This window comes from Callithrix jacchus, chromosome 19, assembly GCF_049354715.1.
Source record: "Callithrix jacchus isolate 240 chromosome 19, calJac240_pri, whole genome shotgun sequence".
Taxonomy (NCBI): Eukaryota; Metazoa; Chordata; class Mammalia; order Primates; family Cebidae; genus Callithrix; species Callithrix jacchus.
The window spans coordinates 28,660,937-28,679,232 of NC_133520.1; the positions used below are offsets into that span (position 1 = coordinate 28,660,937).

Below are 18,296 nucleotides of genomic sequence, written 5' to 3' on the forward strand. Positions count from 1 at the left end.
AATTTCTCAGCATTTCCACCCTTCTGGAAGCTCCCCCGAGATGGTTGAGCCAGAGGGCAGACTGAGGCCCATGACCTCTGGCTTCACTCCCAGCCTCTAGTTTTCTCTGCCTCATTTTCCCCAGTAGACCAGAAGGCAACAAATCTCTCTTCAGAGGCCACACACCTGTAGTCCAGAGTAAAAATCCCCCACCACTGAGCTCAGGGAGTCTTCTGGGACCAGAGAGGGTGAGCCAGGGACCTGCAGTGTCCACAGACGTGTGTCAACTACCAACACCCTGGCAAAGCCAAGGTAGTGGGTGGGCTAATGGACCAACCTAGGAAGGTTTCCTGAATGAGGCCCTGGAGGTGTGAGCCACCCAGAGCATCCACATTGGACTGCTGTGTCTACTGTCTCCTTTTTTTCTGCAAGTGGGAGTGGGGGATGGGGCTGAAGTCCCAGCTGGGATTACTGCCTGGGCTGTGAGGAGACTTCGTCCATTTTCCCCCTGCCTCCCAGAGGTGCAGTGAAACTCTCCCCATGCCTCTGGGCAGAGCAGAGATCTAGGTGCAGGAGAGGGTTTCAGCCCTGACTGCCCCGAGGTCATTCTTCTGAAGAACTGGAGCTTCCTTCAAGGAGCAAGGTGAGGGTCCACTGGCCTCACTCTGGCCCAGGGCTGCAGGGAAGGGAGAAAAGATGCTGTTGGGCCACCATCCCAGAAGCTTGGCTTCCATTCCACACACCAGCTGCACTGTGTCTTGCCATGGGGTATTAAGAGGTCACTGCTGTTTACAATTCCCTACACATCTGTTCTGAGTCACGCATTCATTCATGTAATCAATCGTCATTCACCAAATATTTCTGAGATCCCACTATGTGCATAGAGCTGGGATGGGTTTTGAGAAAAAGTTCAAAGGAAGATGGTTCCTTGGAAAACACCAATGAGTGAATGAGGAATGACAGCCCTGGACATTAGGAAGCGATGAAGGTGGCTGCAGTGAACTCTGTGGGAGAGTCAGGGAAGGCAGCCTAGAGGAGGTAGATTTGGCCTTAAGAGGGCCAGGAAGAAGAGAGGATTCTAACTCTGCCTCCAAAACCAGCTGGAGCCTTCCCATCTTAGAGTTGTCTAGGCCCAAATCCTTGGGGGACATTCTTGGTTCCTCTTTCCCGCACACCCACATTTGGCCAATAGCAAAGTCTAACAGCTTCAAAATACATCTGACCACTTCTTACCACCATGACAGTCACCACCCAGTTCCAAGCCACTATCATCTCTCACTTGGGTGATTGCAACTGCATCTGCCCTTGAGCCCAGCAATTTGCTCCCCACACAGCAGCCAAAGTGACCTTTTCAAGCCAGGTCATGTCACTCTCTGCTCCCAACCTGCCAAGGTTCCCATCTCACTGGGAGTAAACGGCCAAGCCCTCGTAATGTCCTAAAAGGCCCTCTCTGCCCTGGCCTCACATTACCTCTCTGACCTCATCCCCCACCCCTGTCCTCTCCCTTTCTTTCCAGCCACGCTCATTCATCTCCTTGTTTTCCTTTGAAAACAGCAGACACGTCCAGGTGCAGTGGCTCACACCTGTAATCCCAACACTGTGGGAGGCTGAGGCCAAAGGATCAGTTGTGCCCAAGAGTTTGAGACCAGCCTGGGCAACATACCGAAACCCTGTCTCTACAAAACTTAAAAAAAATTAGCCAGGCATGGTGGTGCACACCTACAGCCCAGGAGGTCGGGGCTGCAGCGCACTGTGATTGCACCACCACACTCCAGGCTGGGTGACAGGGTGAGAGTGAGACCCTGTCTCAAAAAAAGAAAAGAAAAGAAAGAAAATATCAGGCACACTCACCCTCAGGGCCTTTGATCCTGGTGGGCTCTTCCCTCTGTCCGGAAATTTTCTCAGATATCCATTTGCTCCCAAATTGCTCCCTGTCTTCCTTGCTGTCTTTACTCAAATGTTCTCCTTCTCAGTGCAGGCTTTTTTGGGCCACCGTATGGAACATTCACCCCTGCCCCTGAATAGTTCAGATTCCCCTTCCTGCTTTTTTCTTCTTAGCACTTTTTCGTAACTAACATCTCTCTCTAATTTATTGTCTTTCTTACCCATTAGAATATAAGTTCACGAGGACAAGAATTTTGGTCTTTTTTCTCTGTGGTATCCTCCAGCACCTATCGTAGCCGGCACTGAGCAAGGCACAAGTAGTCAGTGCCGGCTACGATAGGTGCTGGAGGATACCGCAGAGAAAACTAGCTGGTCATCCAGATGCAGACAAGACTGCGCTCGTGCATCAGCTATTTCTGCAGCCCTAGCCTGGCCTTGCCTGCATTTTGGGTGCTCAAGGAGTCCCTACTCATAGCTGGAATGACATGAGGGAATGACATGGTGGAGCAAAGGCTAGAGGGCGCTCCACAAAGGCAGGGGTGTTGGCATCTACTGGGAGGTGATAAGGAGACCTCATGGTAGGTGTCTAGGCAGGAAAAATGTATAGAAAATGCTTGTCACTCAGTTGGGCAGCAACAGCTCCATGCTGGTCCACATGGCTAGGCTTGAGGAGCCATGTGGCTGGGTTTCCAGCCCTTGCTCTCCAGATCCTGACTGTGGTCCCAGAAATCAAGCAAAACCTCCCCTGCTCTGCCCTTAGCCCTGGAGGGAGCCAAGTATGGACTCACATGCCCCCTTCTTCCTCCCTCAGATTTCTCCTTCTCCCAAGGTCCCCTTCCTTCCTTCCTTCCTTCCTTCCTTCCTTCCTTCCTTCCTTCCTTCCTTCCTTCCTTCCTTCCTTCCCTCCCTCCCTCCCTTTCTTCTTCCCTCCTTCCTTCCTTCCCTCTTTTCTTCTCTCTCTCTCCCTCTCTCTCTCTCTTTCTTTCTGACAGGGTCCCACTCTGTTGCCCAGAGTGGAGTGGTGCAGCGGCATTATCTCAGCTCACCACAACCTCCGCCTCCCAGGCTCAAGCCATTCTCCTCTCAGGTAGCTGGGATTACAGGCATGTGCCACTATCGCCCAGCTAATTTTTGTATTTTTAGCAGGGACAGGATTTCACCACGTTGGCTAGGCTGGTCTCGAATTCCTGACCTCAAATGATCCACCCATCTCCGCCTCCCAAAGTGCTTGGATTACAGGCGTGAGCCACCACACCCGGCCCTGAGGTCACCTTTCAAGGTCAATGAGGTGGGGACAGCCTAGGCTACCTTCCCACCCTCTCCTCTCTTTGGCTCCCCCTGACCCCCAGTTCTCCTAACATAGTCCCAACTGGCAGATTCCCCAGACCCCCAACATACACCCAGGTTACATCCATTTCTAATTACAGGGGCATGAGAATGTGAAATCACACAGCCTGGGTCTCCTTGGCTGTATGCCTATGTCTTCATTCCTCAAATTGCTTTACCTGTCAACAGATATGGCCAAATCACTCATCTTATCGCCATTCGAGAAACTACCAATGCCTTTTGGAAAGAGAGGAGTGGGGCAATGAGCTGGTCTTTGGGGTGCTGGGGACTGGGGACTTTCATAATTCCAAACCAGCCTCTTTCTCCACCCCTTTAGAAACTTGGTTACTGATATCACTAGCACCGCTGTCTGCCCAGCCAGGCCTCTCCCTCATCACATAGCCTCTTCATTGATCATTGATGGTAGGATCTCTCTTCAGAGGACCATTTGAAGCCTGTCATTCTTGCAGGGTAGAGAAGGAGTAAATGGCCCAGTGGACAGGGCTCAGGACTGGGTTTGGGGATACTGTGACAGGGCAGGTCCTTTGCTTTTTAGGAATCACTCGAAGGAACATTCTGCACATATTGGTTTTATCGACTGATGTTGGAATGGCTGTTGCCACGGCAGCAGAGCGCTCCCACTGCAGTAGAGGATAGTGGGAAACTCATGGGATGTGAAAAGAATCAAAAAGAGCCAGATAAAGGGAGAGGTCACATTAGGAAGTGTCAGAAACTTCCTGGATGCCAAGATGGCCATTTAAAAGGACCAGCACCTGGCCATGGCAAGGCCCTTTAAAGAATGACAGTGCACAGAGACTGGTGCTCAAGGGGATTGGCGCTGGATTAACTCATGGGATGTGCATAGAAAGCGTCTTCAGTGTTATAAACCGACAGGTGACATTTCATGCAGGAGAGACAGTGGAGCACTAGGGTTAGATGGCAGGGAGGAGGCCTCTCTTATGGACAACACTTTTTTCTCTTCTCAAAAGAAGCATAATTTCAGGAGCTGTTTATTGAAGGAAGCGAAAGGACTTGGGATTTGGGGAGTAGGATATCCCATGAGAGCGTGAGACGACGTACAGAGGAACAAAGAGGAATAAGGAGAGGGCAAAGGGACCAGGCCAAAACACCAGATCAAATAAGAGAGCAAGATAACCCGGAAGGAAGGAAGGAAGATCAGGCCCTGGGGAGAGGGCATAAGGGGACAAGGAAGTGCAAGTGGACAGAGCAACAAGTGGAACCGTGTTTGTAGCAGTTCTAAAGAATTTGAGAGGCACTAATCTACAGGCATGGGAGTCAGAGACAAGGGACCAAATTAAACTGGGGAGAGGGAACCAGGTTTTGCTCACAGCACTATACACTGGGTGGAATGTGTCACAGTGAAAACATACACAGTGAAAATAAGCTTTCTTGGCCAGGATGGTAGCCAGTGAATTTCCCTTTGTCTGCTAAGGAAAAGATGAATTTACAAGCAGAAAGAGGATATTGAGACAACAAGTAGGAACAACTGTAACCTGGCAAGTCAGAGAGCTGGTGTTGTCAGATTCTTAAATTGCTATTTTTAGGAAAGGTGTGGTTCTCATGTGATTGAGTTAGGGGCATCTCGTGTAAATTAGAGAATGACCAATAAGTAAGGATGAAGACTGTAGAAGTGATGGCTTGTGATTTCACTACAAGTAGCCTGCAGGATGGGGGAGGAAGGGCATGGTTGTACTTACTAAAAGATTTGACAACAAAGGTGGGGCTTGATCCCTTGCTTGAGCTGGGACCTCATGTTTGGACATAAGCATGGGTACTTCGTGTGTACCCAGAAAGAAAGTCCCATGATTGGCCTCATCCTTTGGGTACTTTCTGTACCTGGGCCAAGTTCTGGCATGATACCACTTACATCCCTTTAACCAGTTCTTCACTGCTTGTGATTTCCTATTTGGAAGGGTTCCTCCCCTGAGTTTCCTAATGCTAGACACAAGCCTCTAAAGCCAGTGTGCATCGTGCATTGCAGACAGTACAGAATCCTCTCGTAAACCTCTGCACCCAACTCCTGTCCTCCACTCCTCTTGTTATTCCTGTAATTAGAACATATACAACTATGTCTACCTGAGATGAATGTGTTGATGTGTGTGACATTGCTTTTTTCACAGGGACAGGATTATTATTTCCTCAAGTCTTGTATTGTCTATTTTGTATTTCCTGCCAGACAGGAAATACAAGAGTCCAGAATTCCTCCAGGACAGTCACCGTCTTCTTCTGTGTCTCCAAGACTTAGCTAAGAGTCCATGCTTCTTACCAAACACCCGTCTACTTGAGAACTCTATATTCTCAGTGTCTTATCCTTTCTGCTATGATCCCTGTCTTTGCAGATTTTATGGTATCTCAATCTGGAAGGCAGATAGTCCTGAGATACCACCAGAACCCAAGAGTCATGCAGGGTACAGACCCAGTGGACAGTGCTCAGGCCTCCAAATCAATTTAACCAACAAAGTTGCAACCCTTGCCCATACAAGGTGCTTAGTGAAATGACTCTACACTGGGAGAGGTTCTGTGCTGGTGGGGGAGACAGACAGAGACAGAAATACATTTCACACCAGGCATGAGGCGATGATTAGTGTTACAAGAGTGCGTGAACCATGAGACTCACATACAATTCTTCAGATTCTAGGGGAAAGGGAGGAAAGGAGCTAGAGAGATGGAGGTTGTGTTCAGGGTGGAGAGATCATCTGATGGTTACCACATTCTGGCAAAATGGACTGTACAATCCCTAGAGTGTGGCTCCAACTGGGTCCCACCCCTCCTGGAGCAGCCTTTGCTTTAGGGAATTCGCCTCCACTTTCTCTTGTCCCTCACCTCTCCTGAGAGCCTTTTGCTCAGGCAACCTGGCCCTGACTTGGGAGGCCATAAGAGGATGGGCAGTGTTCCTCTACTGAGGTACAGTCCTAGGCAAACTTTGGCCTAACTCCCTCTGGCTCTTGTTCCCTCTCCACCCCATCCCTGTCCCCAGGCCCAGGTAGGAGGGAAGGAAGAAAGGCTAGGGAAACATCTTTTGAAAGCACTCTGCAGCTAAGCTTTAGCTCTGGCAGGCAGGGAACCCAGGGCAAAGCCTCCTGTTGATTCCCTGGTTTGACACAGGCCTTTACAGTTCCAAAGATCTTCTATCTATGAAGCAGGTATACCCACTGCAAAAGAAAACAGAACCAGAGGGGCTCAATGACTTTGACAAGGTCATGTGGTTAAGTGGAAGGGAAACCCAGTCTCCTGATTTCAAGAGTTACTTCTTCCCCTACAAAGCTCTCAGCCCCCTCCCCAGTCAACCCTGAGCCCCTTCTCTCCAAGCCCCCCATGTCCTACCCCCATTACCCTACATCCTGGGCTCCCGAGGGCAACCTTGAGCCTCAGAGATTGAAGTAGGGCGGGACTGGGAATTTCCTGGGGGAAAACCAAAGATGGTTTGGGGTTGGGGGAGGGGAACGAGCACCCTGGATATCATTGCTCCATCCTTCTTCCGACATCTCTCCGAGGCCCACGGGCCCTCTCCCTCCCGAATTCTGAGCCGCCCTCTCTCCGTCTCTTTTACCTGCATCTCCACACCTCCTCAACAGATCTTTCTCCCGGCACTGCAGGGGGTCACCCGTGCCCTCAGAGAATCCAAGAACCCGCCCCGCCTCTGCGCGGAAAGCTGGGAGAAAAACTGGTCGGATCCTTTATCTCCCCCCTACCCCCCACTCATCCGCCCCTTGAGCTCCGCTCGCAGATACCTCCCCCTCCCGAGCCAGAAATAGACACACTCTCTCTCCCCCACCTCCCTCCCCGTGCGCACACTCGCTCCCCTCCTCCTGTTTGCTACCCGCCTTCCCCTTCCCTCCTTCCTCCTCTCGCTGCCTCAGCCTGCAGCCTCTACTCGGGTTGGCTGGCTGAGTGCGGCCGGGGTGCTGCCCGGCAGTGCGGTGTCCCCGGGACTGACAGGCAGGCAGGCAGGCCGCGGGCTCGGATCTGGACACCGAAGCACCGCTGGGCGTGAGAGGAGCTTCGGGGCTTCCATCCTTCCTTTAACTGATTTTTAAATTTTAATTTGTATTTTCCCCGCCGCCCCGCCCCTTTTCCTCCGACCCCGCCCTATCGCTCTCCGGCTTCCTGGCTTCCCTGCTCTTTCCTTCTTCCTGGCTTCCTTCCTCGCGTTTCTTTCCCCTGCGCCCTCGGCTTGCCTCCCTCCTTCCTCCCTGGCTCCCTCCCCCTTCCTCTCCCCTTCCCCGTTTTCTTCCGTCCTCTCTCTCCCCCTCCTCCTCCCCCGCCTCCTCCTGCGCTCCCGCCCCCTGCCCCCCCCTCCGTGCCTGCAGACGCGCGGATCGTCCATGCGCTCCTCGCGGGCAGAATGCTGGGCAGCAGCGTCAAGAGCGTGCAGCCCGAGGTGGAGCTGAGCAGCGGCGGCGGCGGCGGCGACGAGGGCGCGGACGACCCGCGGGGCGCCGGCAGGAAGGCGGCGGCGGCGGACGGCAAAGGCATGCTTCCCAAGCGCGCCAAGGCGCCGGGCGGCAGCGGCGGCATGGCCAAGGCCAGCGCGGCTGAGCTGAAGGTCTTCAAGTCCGGCAGCATGGACAGCCGTGTCCCCGGCGGGCCGCCCGCCTCCAACCTGCGCAAGCAGAAGTCGCTTACCAACCTCTCTTTTCTTACGGACTCCGAGAAAAAGCTGCAGCTTTATGAGCCTGAGTGGAGCGACGATATGGCTAAGGCGCCCAAAGGCTTAGGCAAGGTGGGGTCCAAGGGCCGTGAAGCTCCGCTGATGTCCAAGACGCTGTCCAAGTCAGAGCACTCGCTCTTCCAGGCCAAGGGCAGCCCGGCTGGAGGCGCCAAGACCCCCCTGGCTCCGCTCGCGCCCAGCCTGGGAAAGCCGAGCCGGATCCCTCGAGGACCCTATGCGGAGGTCAAGCCGCTCAGCAAGGCGCCTGAGGCGGCGGTGAGCGAAGATGGCAAATCCGACGACGAGCTGCTCTCCAGCAAGGCCAAGGCGCAAAAGAGCTCTGGGCCCGTCCCTTCCGCCAAGGGCCAGGAGGAGCGCGCCTTCCTCAAGGTGGACCCCGAGCTGGTGGTGACCGTGCTAGGAGACCTGGAGCAGCTGCTTTTCAGCCAGATGCTGGGTAAGTCCTGCCGCCCCGCCCCGCCCCGCCCCTGGCTTTCTCCTAACCAGCTGCTGGGGAAGGTGTGAGGAAAGCGAAGCCCCCTCCCCTTGCGCCTTCCCGGAGGGCCCTCCTGTTCACATGCAGGCTATGAGGGGCATTGCGCCCAGATGTGCTGAGCTGGCCCACCTCCAGATGCGCATGGCTCAAGTGTATCTTCTTAAAGACATTGCAGGCGGGAACCCGGGCTCGACTGTGGCCTGCCCGAGGTGAGGCTGGACAATGGGGTCGGGGAGTCACAGGCTCTCAGAAATACAGCGAGAATCCCAGTACGGCAGAATCTGGGACTGGTGGAAACCTCCGTTTTGGTGTGGCCTGCGCTTGACAAGAGCATCCCGCATTGCAAGGAGAGCATCCGGAGAGAGCCCGGATCTAAGGGACAGATGTGGGAGAGCAGATGTGAGGGCTGGTTGGCCGCGGGACACAGCTGAGGCTCCACTTCCACTGTGGAGCCCAAGTGGGAGCGCGAGTCGTATTTCCCAGTGTGGGGATTCTGGCTAAGAGAAGCATCCAGGGCCGGGGGTGGGCGGGCTGCCAGCCACGCGCATCTGGGCGTACGTCCTACACCTCTGCCCCGGCTTTGCCCCTAACCCCTACACCCGCAGGTCTTTTAGGGCGCGTGGAAAGGTCTGGGCTTTTGCTCCGAGACTTTTGTTTGACCGGGAAGCCTTTGCCCTGTGGCTAATGGAAGCCAAGCAGGCGGGAAGGGAGGAACAAAGCTTGCTTGAGTGGAGGAAGCGCAGAGCCGCTCCATTGTTCTCCGTGCTTGAAGAATCTATGTAAAAAAAAACCCGGAACGGGCCCGGAACTGCTCTTTCTTTCCCTGGAGAGCCCCTGCCCTCAGAGAGGGCTAGATCTGGGATGTGCCGGACGCCAGGCTGCAGTGCCTCGGGAACTGGCACCGGCCCTGTTGGGGCCACGGGACAAGGATGGCGAGGCCTTGGCTGTGCGGACTTGTTGCGGGGGCTGGGATGTAGGTCCTCCAGCGCTGAGGGACCCGAGCTTCCTGGGTACCCGGCAGGCTGCCCGCATGCTGGGGGCTGGGAAGGGGCGTGCCCATGCCCGTGTGAAGGGGCGGGGCCGAGTGACGGGCTTGGCGGGTGGGGAAGATGGGAGAGCTCCCCAGGCGGCCTTGGAGAATGCTAAGCCGGAGGAGACCGGTTCGGCCTGCTGCAGTCTTCCCAGGGACCCTCGACTTCTGTGCGGGCTAGGATGAGGGTCCTCTGACAGGGTCAAGGATTTGGGCCTTTGGAGAACTGATCCTCACGCAGGAGGCCCCAGATGGGCTTTACAGAGGCAATAGGGAGACTGGACAAGGGCAAAAGAAGAGCAGGCGTTTCCCCAGGGATCCCCTACTGAAGGTGGGGATGGCTGGATGGGTGCAGAAGTTGACCAGGCAGCCTCACTCTGTAAAGGGAGTGTGCCCTTCGGTCTTCAGTGTGGGACTGAGCCCATCAGAGGCCCAGCCTGGTAGTCCAATGGGGCAAGAGAGACAATAAGGGAAAGAATTAATGAAACAATTGTCTGCACCAAGGAGGGATATGGATAGAATGCAACTGGCCCCTGTTACAGAGAGGCCTGGGGTGGGAGAGGAAGGGACTATGTGTGTGTATGTGTGTCAGACTGAGAGAGGGAGTTGGTGAGGGCAAGGGAGGGTCAGGGCACAGAATAGCAGAAGGCACAGACCCCTTTTCAAGGTCAGAGCAGTACTTGTTGGGGATGACTTAGCTGCTCTGGGTCCTCCCCAGACCTGGAAGTCCTCACACTGTCCCAGAAGATGACTGCCCATTGAAGCCCTCTTAGTTGCTCCTCAAGAGGAACCAAACAGTCCTGAGCTGGCTAGGGAGTGGGGAGGAGAGGCAGGAGTGGGGAGGATGGCAGGAGCAGGGAGGGCAGAAGAGGAGGAGAAGCTGAGCTGTGGTTCCTTATTCCTGCTCAGCAGTTGTCACTTCTCAAAGCACACTGACACGGAGCCTCTCAGCAAACCTGGAAGTGAGGAGAGAACACCTCCACTTCCCAGTTGGGGAAATGCAGAGTCAAAAGCATTGAGATTCTTAAAGGCCTCTATGAGTTCATGGTAGAAGGGAGATTCTGCATTGATCTCCTGAGTCCTAAGTTGCAGCTCTTCCTAGGAGACCTGATTGAGAGAGGAAGAGTCAGCAGGCAGAGGGACCTGCCCAAGGCTGTGTCTACTGGGCATGGGCCACCAGAGCTGCCTTGATGACCCCACGGAGAGCTGAGGGGCTTAGCTCTCTGGGGCGGGGGGAGAAGTATGGAAACTCCCAAACCTGCCTGTCTCCAGCTGAGAGGACCCAAGGTTGGGAGCGTTGGTTCAGGCTGTAGCAAGGCAGAGCCTGGTGTCAAATGGTAGTGAGAAGGAGAGGAGGGGACCTGGTGACCTGCAGTCTAAGCTTTTCCCCTGTGTCAAGGGTGGAGGGCAGACTGCCTGTGTGAAGGGAGGGGGAGAGGGAGGGGAACCACAGAGGGAATTGTCTTCAGAACCAATGAAGGTGGGGTTCAGGTATCAGACAGGCCCTCAGTGGAGAGCAGGGTGGCCTCTGGGGAGAAAAATGGTGCCTTGATGTTTCAGGATTGTGACTGAAGACACTGGGCATTTGTCCCTACCCGTGAGGCTCAGTGTCCAGTTACATTCACTTCCCGGTACCATCCTAGATCCGAGAAGCTGCCAAGAACCAATTTCTGAGGCAGAGAGAGGGTGGGAGTGAGGCAGCTTCCAGTCAGAGCCTTTCTGTAATAAAAGAGAAGGACTGAAACCTGATCATCCCCTTCCCAGAAATCAGCTGGGGTCCCAGATGGTCTAGGCAGGCTCCCTGTCCCTTCGCTAACCTTGGAAGCTGCCAAATAACTCGGGTCCCACTGGGGAACCCTAGAAATTTGGAAGATTGAGGGGTGAGTACCAAGGGCAAATGGGCTAATTCCAGGAATCAGATGCCTTTGGACCCTGGCCTGATACTCACATCAGGCAGCTTGGCTCTGGAAGAAAGGCCACCAGGCCCTTGGCCTGGGTCTGGGGGCTGAGCTGGAGGCTGCATTCCTGAGTTCTCTGCGTAGAAGTCCTGAGCTCTGAGATCTCCTCACTTTCCTCATTTGCAAGTGGAAGAGATCCTCCCATGACTCATCCTTACTCCATAGAGATGGGAAGGGGTGTAGATTAAGGTGATCAGACCTGGAAAATGTCCCAAGTGGCTTAAAGAGAGCCTGTATTAATACAGAGCAATAAAATACAGATGCACCTCAATTTATGTTGGGGTTATGTCCCATTAAGCCCATTGTAAGTTGAAAATATTGTAAGTCAAAAATGCATTTAATACACCTCACCTACTAGACATGATAGCTCAGCCTAGCCTACCTTAAACGTGCTCAGAACACTTATATTAACCTATTTCATAATAAAGTTGGATATTTCTTGGAATTTATTGAATACTAAGAGTAAAAGTGGTTGTATGGGTACTAGAAGTATAGTTTCTACCATTACTTTCATGTGATCATAAAGTCAAAAAAGCCGAACAATTACAAGTCAGGGACTGTGTACTACAGTAGTATCCCAGATCTTCCCACCTCATCAGCCCTGGACCTAAGGATCTCAGAGCAAAACCAGTCTTTTGACACCTCAGATGTTCCTGTTACCTCCTTCAGTCCTCCAGGAAAAGGGGGCAAAGTGAGACAGCTAAGACTGCCCAAGGTCAGGGCATAAAATAACCAGGAACCTGGACCTCCCAGTCCCTCCTCTTCACGAAGGTGTCTGGACCCCACACAAGGGGTTGTCATGACAACAGTTAGACCCTCAGAAGTGCAGGCCAAGTAGAAATGAGGAAGAAAGGCAGGAAGCTATTCATTTATAAGCCAGTTGATTGCTGTGGATTTTTTTGGGGGAGGGGCGGTACAATGGAATCAGTTGCTCCAGAGAATGTGCTCTGGGATACTTTGAGTAGTAGGGAAAAGAAATGTGTTCGTTTTCCTTTGTATTCAGTGCATTGTGGGGCTGGGATGGGTAGAGAATTCTCCAAACCAGAACAGACAGGTGATATGTGGAAGCTTATCCAACACCCTCACGTTCCCTGAGGCCTCACAGGAGAGTGAGGACAAAGCTCACTTCTGCCTTTCCCCTGGGCAGCAGCGGTAGTGATGGAGGATGCCTGTGGAATCAATCACAGGCAGGAGGAAGGGCTGGGGCAAGGTGCAGCAGCCTGAAGGAGAGAGAGAGAGAGAGAGAGAGAGAGAGAGTGTGTGTGTGTGTGTGTGTGTGTGTGTGTGTGTGTGTGTGTGTAGAAGGCACTGGCACAGAACCTTGGGGCTGTGAGACCTCCTGCCTTCCTCCAGGTTAGCACCGAGAATATTTCTTTTCTCACTGTCCAGAAAGTTTCTTCCAAGGCTAGGCTTGGGCCCCCACCCAGGTCACGTTCCTTTCCTTCGGGCATTGCCTTGTTCTGACTGCTGCAGGCAAAGCTGTTATCCTCATAGCCCATGCTCTGCTTCTGAGAGTAATGCATAGATGAGTAAGTAGGTCCTAGGGGCAGTTCCTCTGTTCTGGGGAGAAAGTACCGATGGAGAAGTGCCCAGAGCTACTCTGCTTCCCTGAAGCTTAAACCAACCCAGGGAGATAACCTTTACCATCCATCACTGATGGCTCCAACCCCAGGCCACGGCCCTTCTAGACCTAGATTGAATGGGTAGCAGGACCAAGTCACCTGGGGATGTTTCCTAACACTTTCTCCTTGTTCCCCCCACCTTCCCATTTTCCCTGCCCAATTTGATACTGTGGCTACAACTGCCCATCCCCTACTACCTGCCCCATCACAGGCTGTGAACACCAGATCCTTCCTCTTCTGCTAACCTCCAATCTCACCTTTCTCAGCAGCTATCCTTCCACACACACATACCACACCTCACAGCCTCTGACCTCGAAGGTGAAGGTGAGGCTGCTCCATGTGGTGCAAGGGAGAGCCAGTGCTGCATTGAGCAGGCTGAGCAGAGCCCCCAGGCTGCATAACTGCAGCTCAGTCACCTCTGCAGCACACTGCGGTGTCTTCCGGGACAGCCAAGTCCCTTTCTCTCCACACAGCACGCCACTTCCCTCACCCTTCCCTGAGCTTCCATCGAACTCTAGAATGGAAATTGTCTAGTTCAGCCACCCACCTCAAACCAAAATTAATCCCATTATAGCATCATAGGCATGTGGGTGTTCTGTTTACACTCTCCGAGTGACAGAGGGCTCACTACCTTATTTTCCTGGAAAGCACTCATTATTAGACAGATATTTCATCTGTTGAGCCTTGAAGTCTGTCTTCTGAGAATTTCTACCCATGGTTCTGAATTTGCTCTCTGGATGCTGACAGATGAAGCTAGCTTGCCTTTCCTGGGATCCCCTTTCTTAGACACCTATCTGTGCTCCATTGGTCTTTTCTCCTTTGCCTCCTCCTTCCACTTTTCTTCTTTTGGAACAAGACCTGATAGGAGAAGCCTGTTCACCCTGATTCATGGGCCCAATGGAGTCCAGCTCTCTACCTGGACCCCACCCCACCTCATAATGTCAGCATCTCAGAGCAGCTCCCTGCTGGGGACCCACAGCACCTGGCTGGGCTTTGTTCTGGCCCAACCAGGAAACTCTCCTCCCCAAAGCCCAAAGCCTTCTCTCTCTGCCTGGAAAGCCTGAGCCAGCCAACAATGGGAAATGGACGACACATGTTTCTCATTTGCACTGGCTGACCTCCCCCACACCCTGTTTGGATTACCCAGATGCGTTTGATGTCCCAGAGCCTGCAGCCTTTTCTCTCATGCACAGGAAGGGCGTGAGTGGAGGGTGGGGGGTGCAGTGGCCCTGCGTGGGCAGGATCCCTCCTATAGGAGGCAGACATCACCTCCCACGCCTTCCCCCACACTGCTGCCCCTGGAGACTGGGCCCCCTACAGGAAGCAGGACACCAGTGCCTTCAGGATTCATTTCCACCTTGTTCAACCAATGAGGGTCTTTACTTCCTTCTGACCCACAGAGATCAGGGGGCAGACTGGGAAGATGCCCCAGGAACTGTTTCTGTCTCCCAACTAGAGGCTGCGGGAGGGGCAGAGTTACACCAAAGGTGTGTCTGGCATGGTCATCCAGTGTGGGCATAGCAGTGTGTGCCTGGGGTGAGTGGAGTGACCTGCTTTTCACCATGGTGCTTTGTATAAGCACCATGTATAAGCACCTTTTTTGTCTCCCAGACTTGATGCCTCTGGAATTGGAGGGGTGTATTGCACGGGTGGGAAGCTCCCATTAGGGGAGGATGAGAACCCATTGGGAGTTTCCAAACTGCTCAAGCCCATTCTGGTGCTGAGGTAGGGATGGGAGATCATGGGGAGCAGCCCGTTTCCAGGTTCACCCCCTAAGAGCTTGGCTCCAGCAGGCCCAGGCTCTCCCTGCCAGCGCTGTGGTATATTGTGTGTCTGACACACAGTTCTCCAACTCAGCTCCAGCCAAACCTCAGCAAGGCGGCCAGGGCTCGGCAGGGTCTGGGCCTTGGCCTGAGCCATCCTGGAATCTATTTTAGACATCTCAATGATACATTTCAGGGCCACTGGAGTGGTGGTTTCTCCGCAGCCTCTTCTAATTTCTGTGAGGCAGCTCTCACTCTGGACTTCTCGGGGTGCTTTCTTTTGTGAGTTAGAGGTGTGGAAAGCAGGGACAAGGGCATCCTGAAGCCCTGATATGCTGTATGTGCTCCCAGCGTTGGTCCTCGGAATCCCAGAGTTGTCTGGAAGGTAATCCAGTTGGGGTGTTGCTGTTGGATGTGGTGTGGTCTGGAAGGTTGAATGTTATAAACTCCAGGTGTTTCCACGAAGAACTGGGCTTATAAAGTATGACCTTGGGCTGAGCAGGAAGATAGCGAATGTTGGGAAAGCAAGACTTAGGCAAGTGTGATGAGAGATACTGGGTTAATAACTTATATGGCACGTGGCATAAACCCCTAGGTCTCGGGTGAGGTTGGGTATCAGGGTGTGAAGACTAAGTGTGCAGTGAATGGTGTGTGTTCACATGGATCGGTGCACAGAAACACAAACTCACTGGCTTGCAGCGCATATGCACATACTAAAGGTACATTTACGTGCTTGTATATGCAACAGCTGGGCAGGTTTAAAGGAGTCTGAAATATGACCATGGTGGAACAACTTCCCCCAAACACACCCTTAGGCAGAGCCTGCTGGGGCTTGGACTCTTTGGCTTCTTTCCCAGAAAAGCACTGTAAGTGCTGGTTACTCCTCAGACTCTGGGGACACAGGCTCCCTTTGCCCTTGGTGACCCACTAACCAGGCCTTCCCCTTTTGGGAAAACTGGCAGCCACCCAGCAGGGCCTGCCTTCTCTCTGCAGGGTCCCTAAACTGTCATGGGGTCTAGGATTTCAACATCCCTGGATGGAGGCTGCCTCCTAGGAGCTCCTGGGACCCGAGTGTCCTGGAGTGGCGGGGGGAAGGTCAAGAATCAATAATCTAACAGTTATCAATAACATGTGTCAATCACTCGGTAAGTGAAAGGCATTGTTCTTATTCCTCATGTATAGTACGTCACTTAATGCTCACAATAATCCTATGATCCTGGTACTTAGAAGTGAGGAAACTGAGTCACTGAAATACAGGTAATCTGGCCAGGCACAGTGGTTCACACCTGTAATCCCAGCTCTTTGGGAGGCCAAGGCAGGTGGATTACTTGAGCTTAGGAATTTGAGACCAGCCTGGGCAACACTGCAAAACCCCATCTCTACTAAAAATACAAAAAATTAGCCAGGAGTGGTGGCTCACATCTGTAGTCCCAGCTACTTTGGAGGCTGAGGTAGAAGGATCACTTGAGCCAGAGGTTGGAGTGAACTGAGATTGCACCACTGCACTCCAGCCTGGGCGATAGATCAAGACCCTGTGTGAAATACAGGTAATCTACCCAAAGCCAGTAAAGCAAATGAGCAACAGAGCTAGGATTTAAACTTAACTCCTATGATAACCTGCTCCCTCAAACATTGGGTGTGATTCCATTTAATTCAGGAGCAACTTGTCAAGCAGTTAGTGTGGACAGAGCACTGTGCTTCCAGAGACTGAAGTTCTGGGCCCTGCTTGCTAGGTTCTGAAAGGCTGGATGAGGAGATGAGAAGGCTCATTCCAGCACAAGGCAGATTGCAGCATGCTGTGAAGAATGAGCGACTGAGGGTAAGGCCACCTGGAATTAGCATCGGTGTGTAAGGTGTGTGGCGGCACATGCAAGATGAATGGGGAAGGGGACATGCTACAGAAGCGATGTGAGTTTTGATAGAAGGGTGAGATTCTGGCAGTAGAAGCAGGGAAAACTAGAAAAGGAAGGGAGGAGGAAATGTGGGCTCAATGGCCGGTAGTGATGAGTCCTGTCTGGCTTACAGAGGTGGAAAAGGTGGTGAAAGAGGAGATGAGATCAGAAAAACGGGTTGGGGTGAGATCGTGGCTGATCCAACATGGAGCGGACCGGTATTCAACTGTAGGCTCTGAACAGACATTTGAATGGAAGAGACCAGTCAAAGTTCGTCCCCAAAGGATCCCAAAAGAGTCCTGTGCCCACTGGTCCTTGGAGATGTTGCTGACTGATGAGATCAGCCAGCCAGGGCCTCTCAAGTTCCACATCTGTCTGCTCCAGACAGGGAGGATTACTCTCGAAGCCTGTGCAGTGCTGTGATGGATGGAGGGAGAGGACGCCTCCATGCCCAGAGGTTGACCCTCTGAGAGGGTAGGGGCATTCCTTATCCTAACTCTTAGCCTAAACTCAAGTCTTCATGTTCCTCTGTTCCTTTGGTATGCCACCAGGCTGTTCCAGTTGCTGTGCCCTGGGAGTTGATTAGCCCCTGTTGCGTGAGATGAAGTGCTCTGCCCGGACCAGGAATTATTCCTCTGCTGCCCCAACCCTGGGAAGTGCCCTACTGAAAGCAGTCCCACAATGCACAGCAAAGCTGAATCAGACTACATAGAGCAAAACCAAGACATTAAACCAGTTTGGGACTAGCCAGGGAGCTTTTTAATTGCACAGTATCAGAGGCAGGCATAAGTGGTGTGGTGCCATGTACTAGCTCTAGCTTTCTTGTTCAATCCAAGAAGCCTTCCTCAAAGAGCTGGAAGTTGGGGAGGAATTCAAAGGAGTTTTAAAGGAGTATTTATAAGAATCAGAGGCTGAGCAAAGTGGCTCACACTTGTAATCCCAGCACTTTGGGAGGCCAAGGTTGTAGGATCACTTGAGCCCTGGAATTCAAGACCAGTCTGGGCAACAAATCGGGACTATATCCTTACAAAAAAAGGTTTTTTAAAAATTATCTTAGCATGGTGGCATGTGCCTATAGCCCTAGCTACTCGGGAGGCTGAGGTGGGAGAATCACTTGAGTCTAGGAAGTTGAAACTGCAGTGAGCTATGATTAGGCCACTACATTCTAGCCTGGGTGACAGAGCAAGACCCTGTCTCTAAAAATAAAGGAATAATAAATAAAATAAGGAATCCAGGACACTTGGCGCAATGGGGGAAGACATTCAAGTTATCCAGCTTTGTTCGTTTGAAGGTAGGAGGACTGGATAGGGACGAGCTGGCGTGGAGCCCATTGAGCAGATGGTCCTTCAGGGAGTGAAGACGGCAGGCTGCACCGGGGTAGGAGAGCCTGCAGGGGGTGAGGGTTTCCCTTCTAAACTCAAACCTTCATCTTTCTCTGTTCCTTTAAGATGCCACTGGCTGTTCCAGTTGCCATGCCCTGGGCGTTGCCATTGGATTCCACTGCTAGGAGTGAGAATGTTTTGCCATAGAGGAGCTGGTTTTGCTGTGGAGTCCAGGTGTCCAGCACCTGGGAAACAGAGTCATAGTAGCAAGGAAGGCAGCAGAGCCTGTCTGAGGTGTGGGGCAGGCAGGCCAGTGCCGCTGCTGCTGCTCCCACTGCCACAATGGATGGCA

General features: G+C 52.8%; 1 protein-coding gene across 14 annotated transcripts in view; it reads left to right on the forward strand.

The window, feature by feature from the left end:
* NAV1 (neuron navigator 1) overlaps positions 1 to 18,296 on the forward strand; it is a 272,793-nt gene that overhangs the window by 94,857 nt on the left and 159,640 nt on the right. For 10 of the 14 annotated variants that reach the window (XM_078356800.1, XM_078356803.1, XM_078356799.1 and 7 more), the window contains one exon: positions 7,521 to 8,318. The exons of the other annotated variants lie outside the window; for them this stretch is intronic. In XM_078356800.1, coding sequence (XP_078212926.1) covers positions 7,521 to 8,318 — 798 coding nt within the window. The remainder of the gene's footprint in view (positions 1 to 7,520; positions 8,319 to 18,296) is intronic. 14 annotated transcript variants of the gene reach the window in all.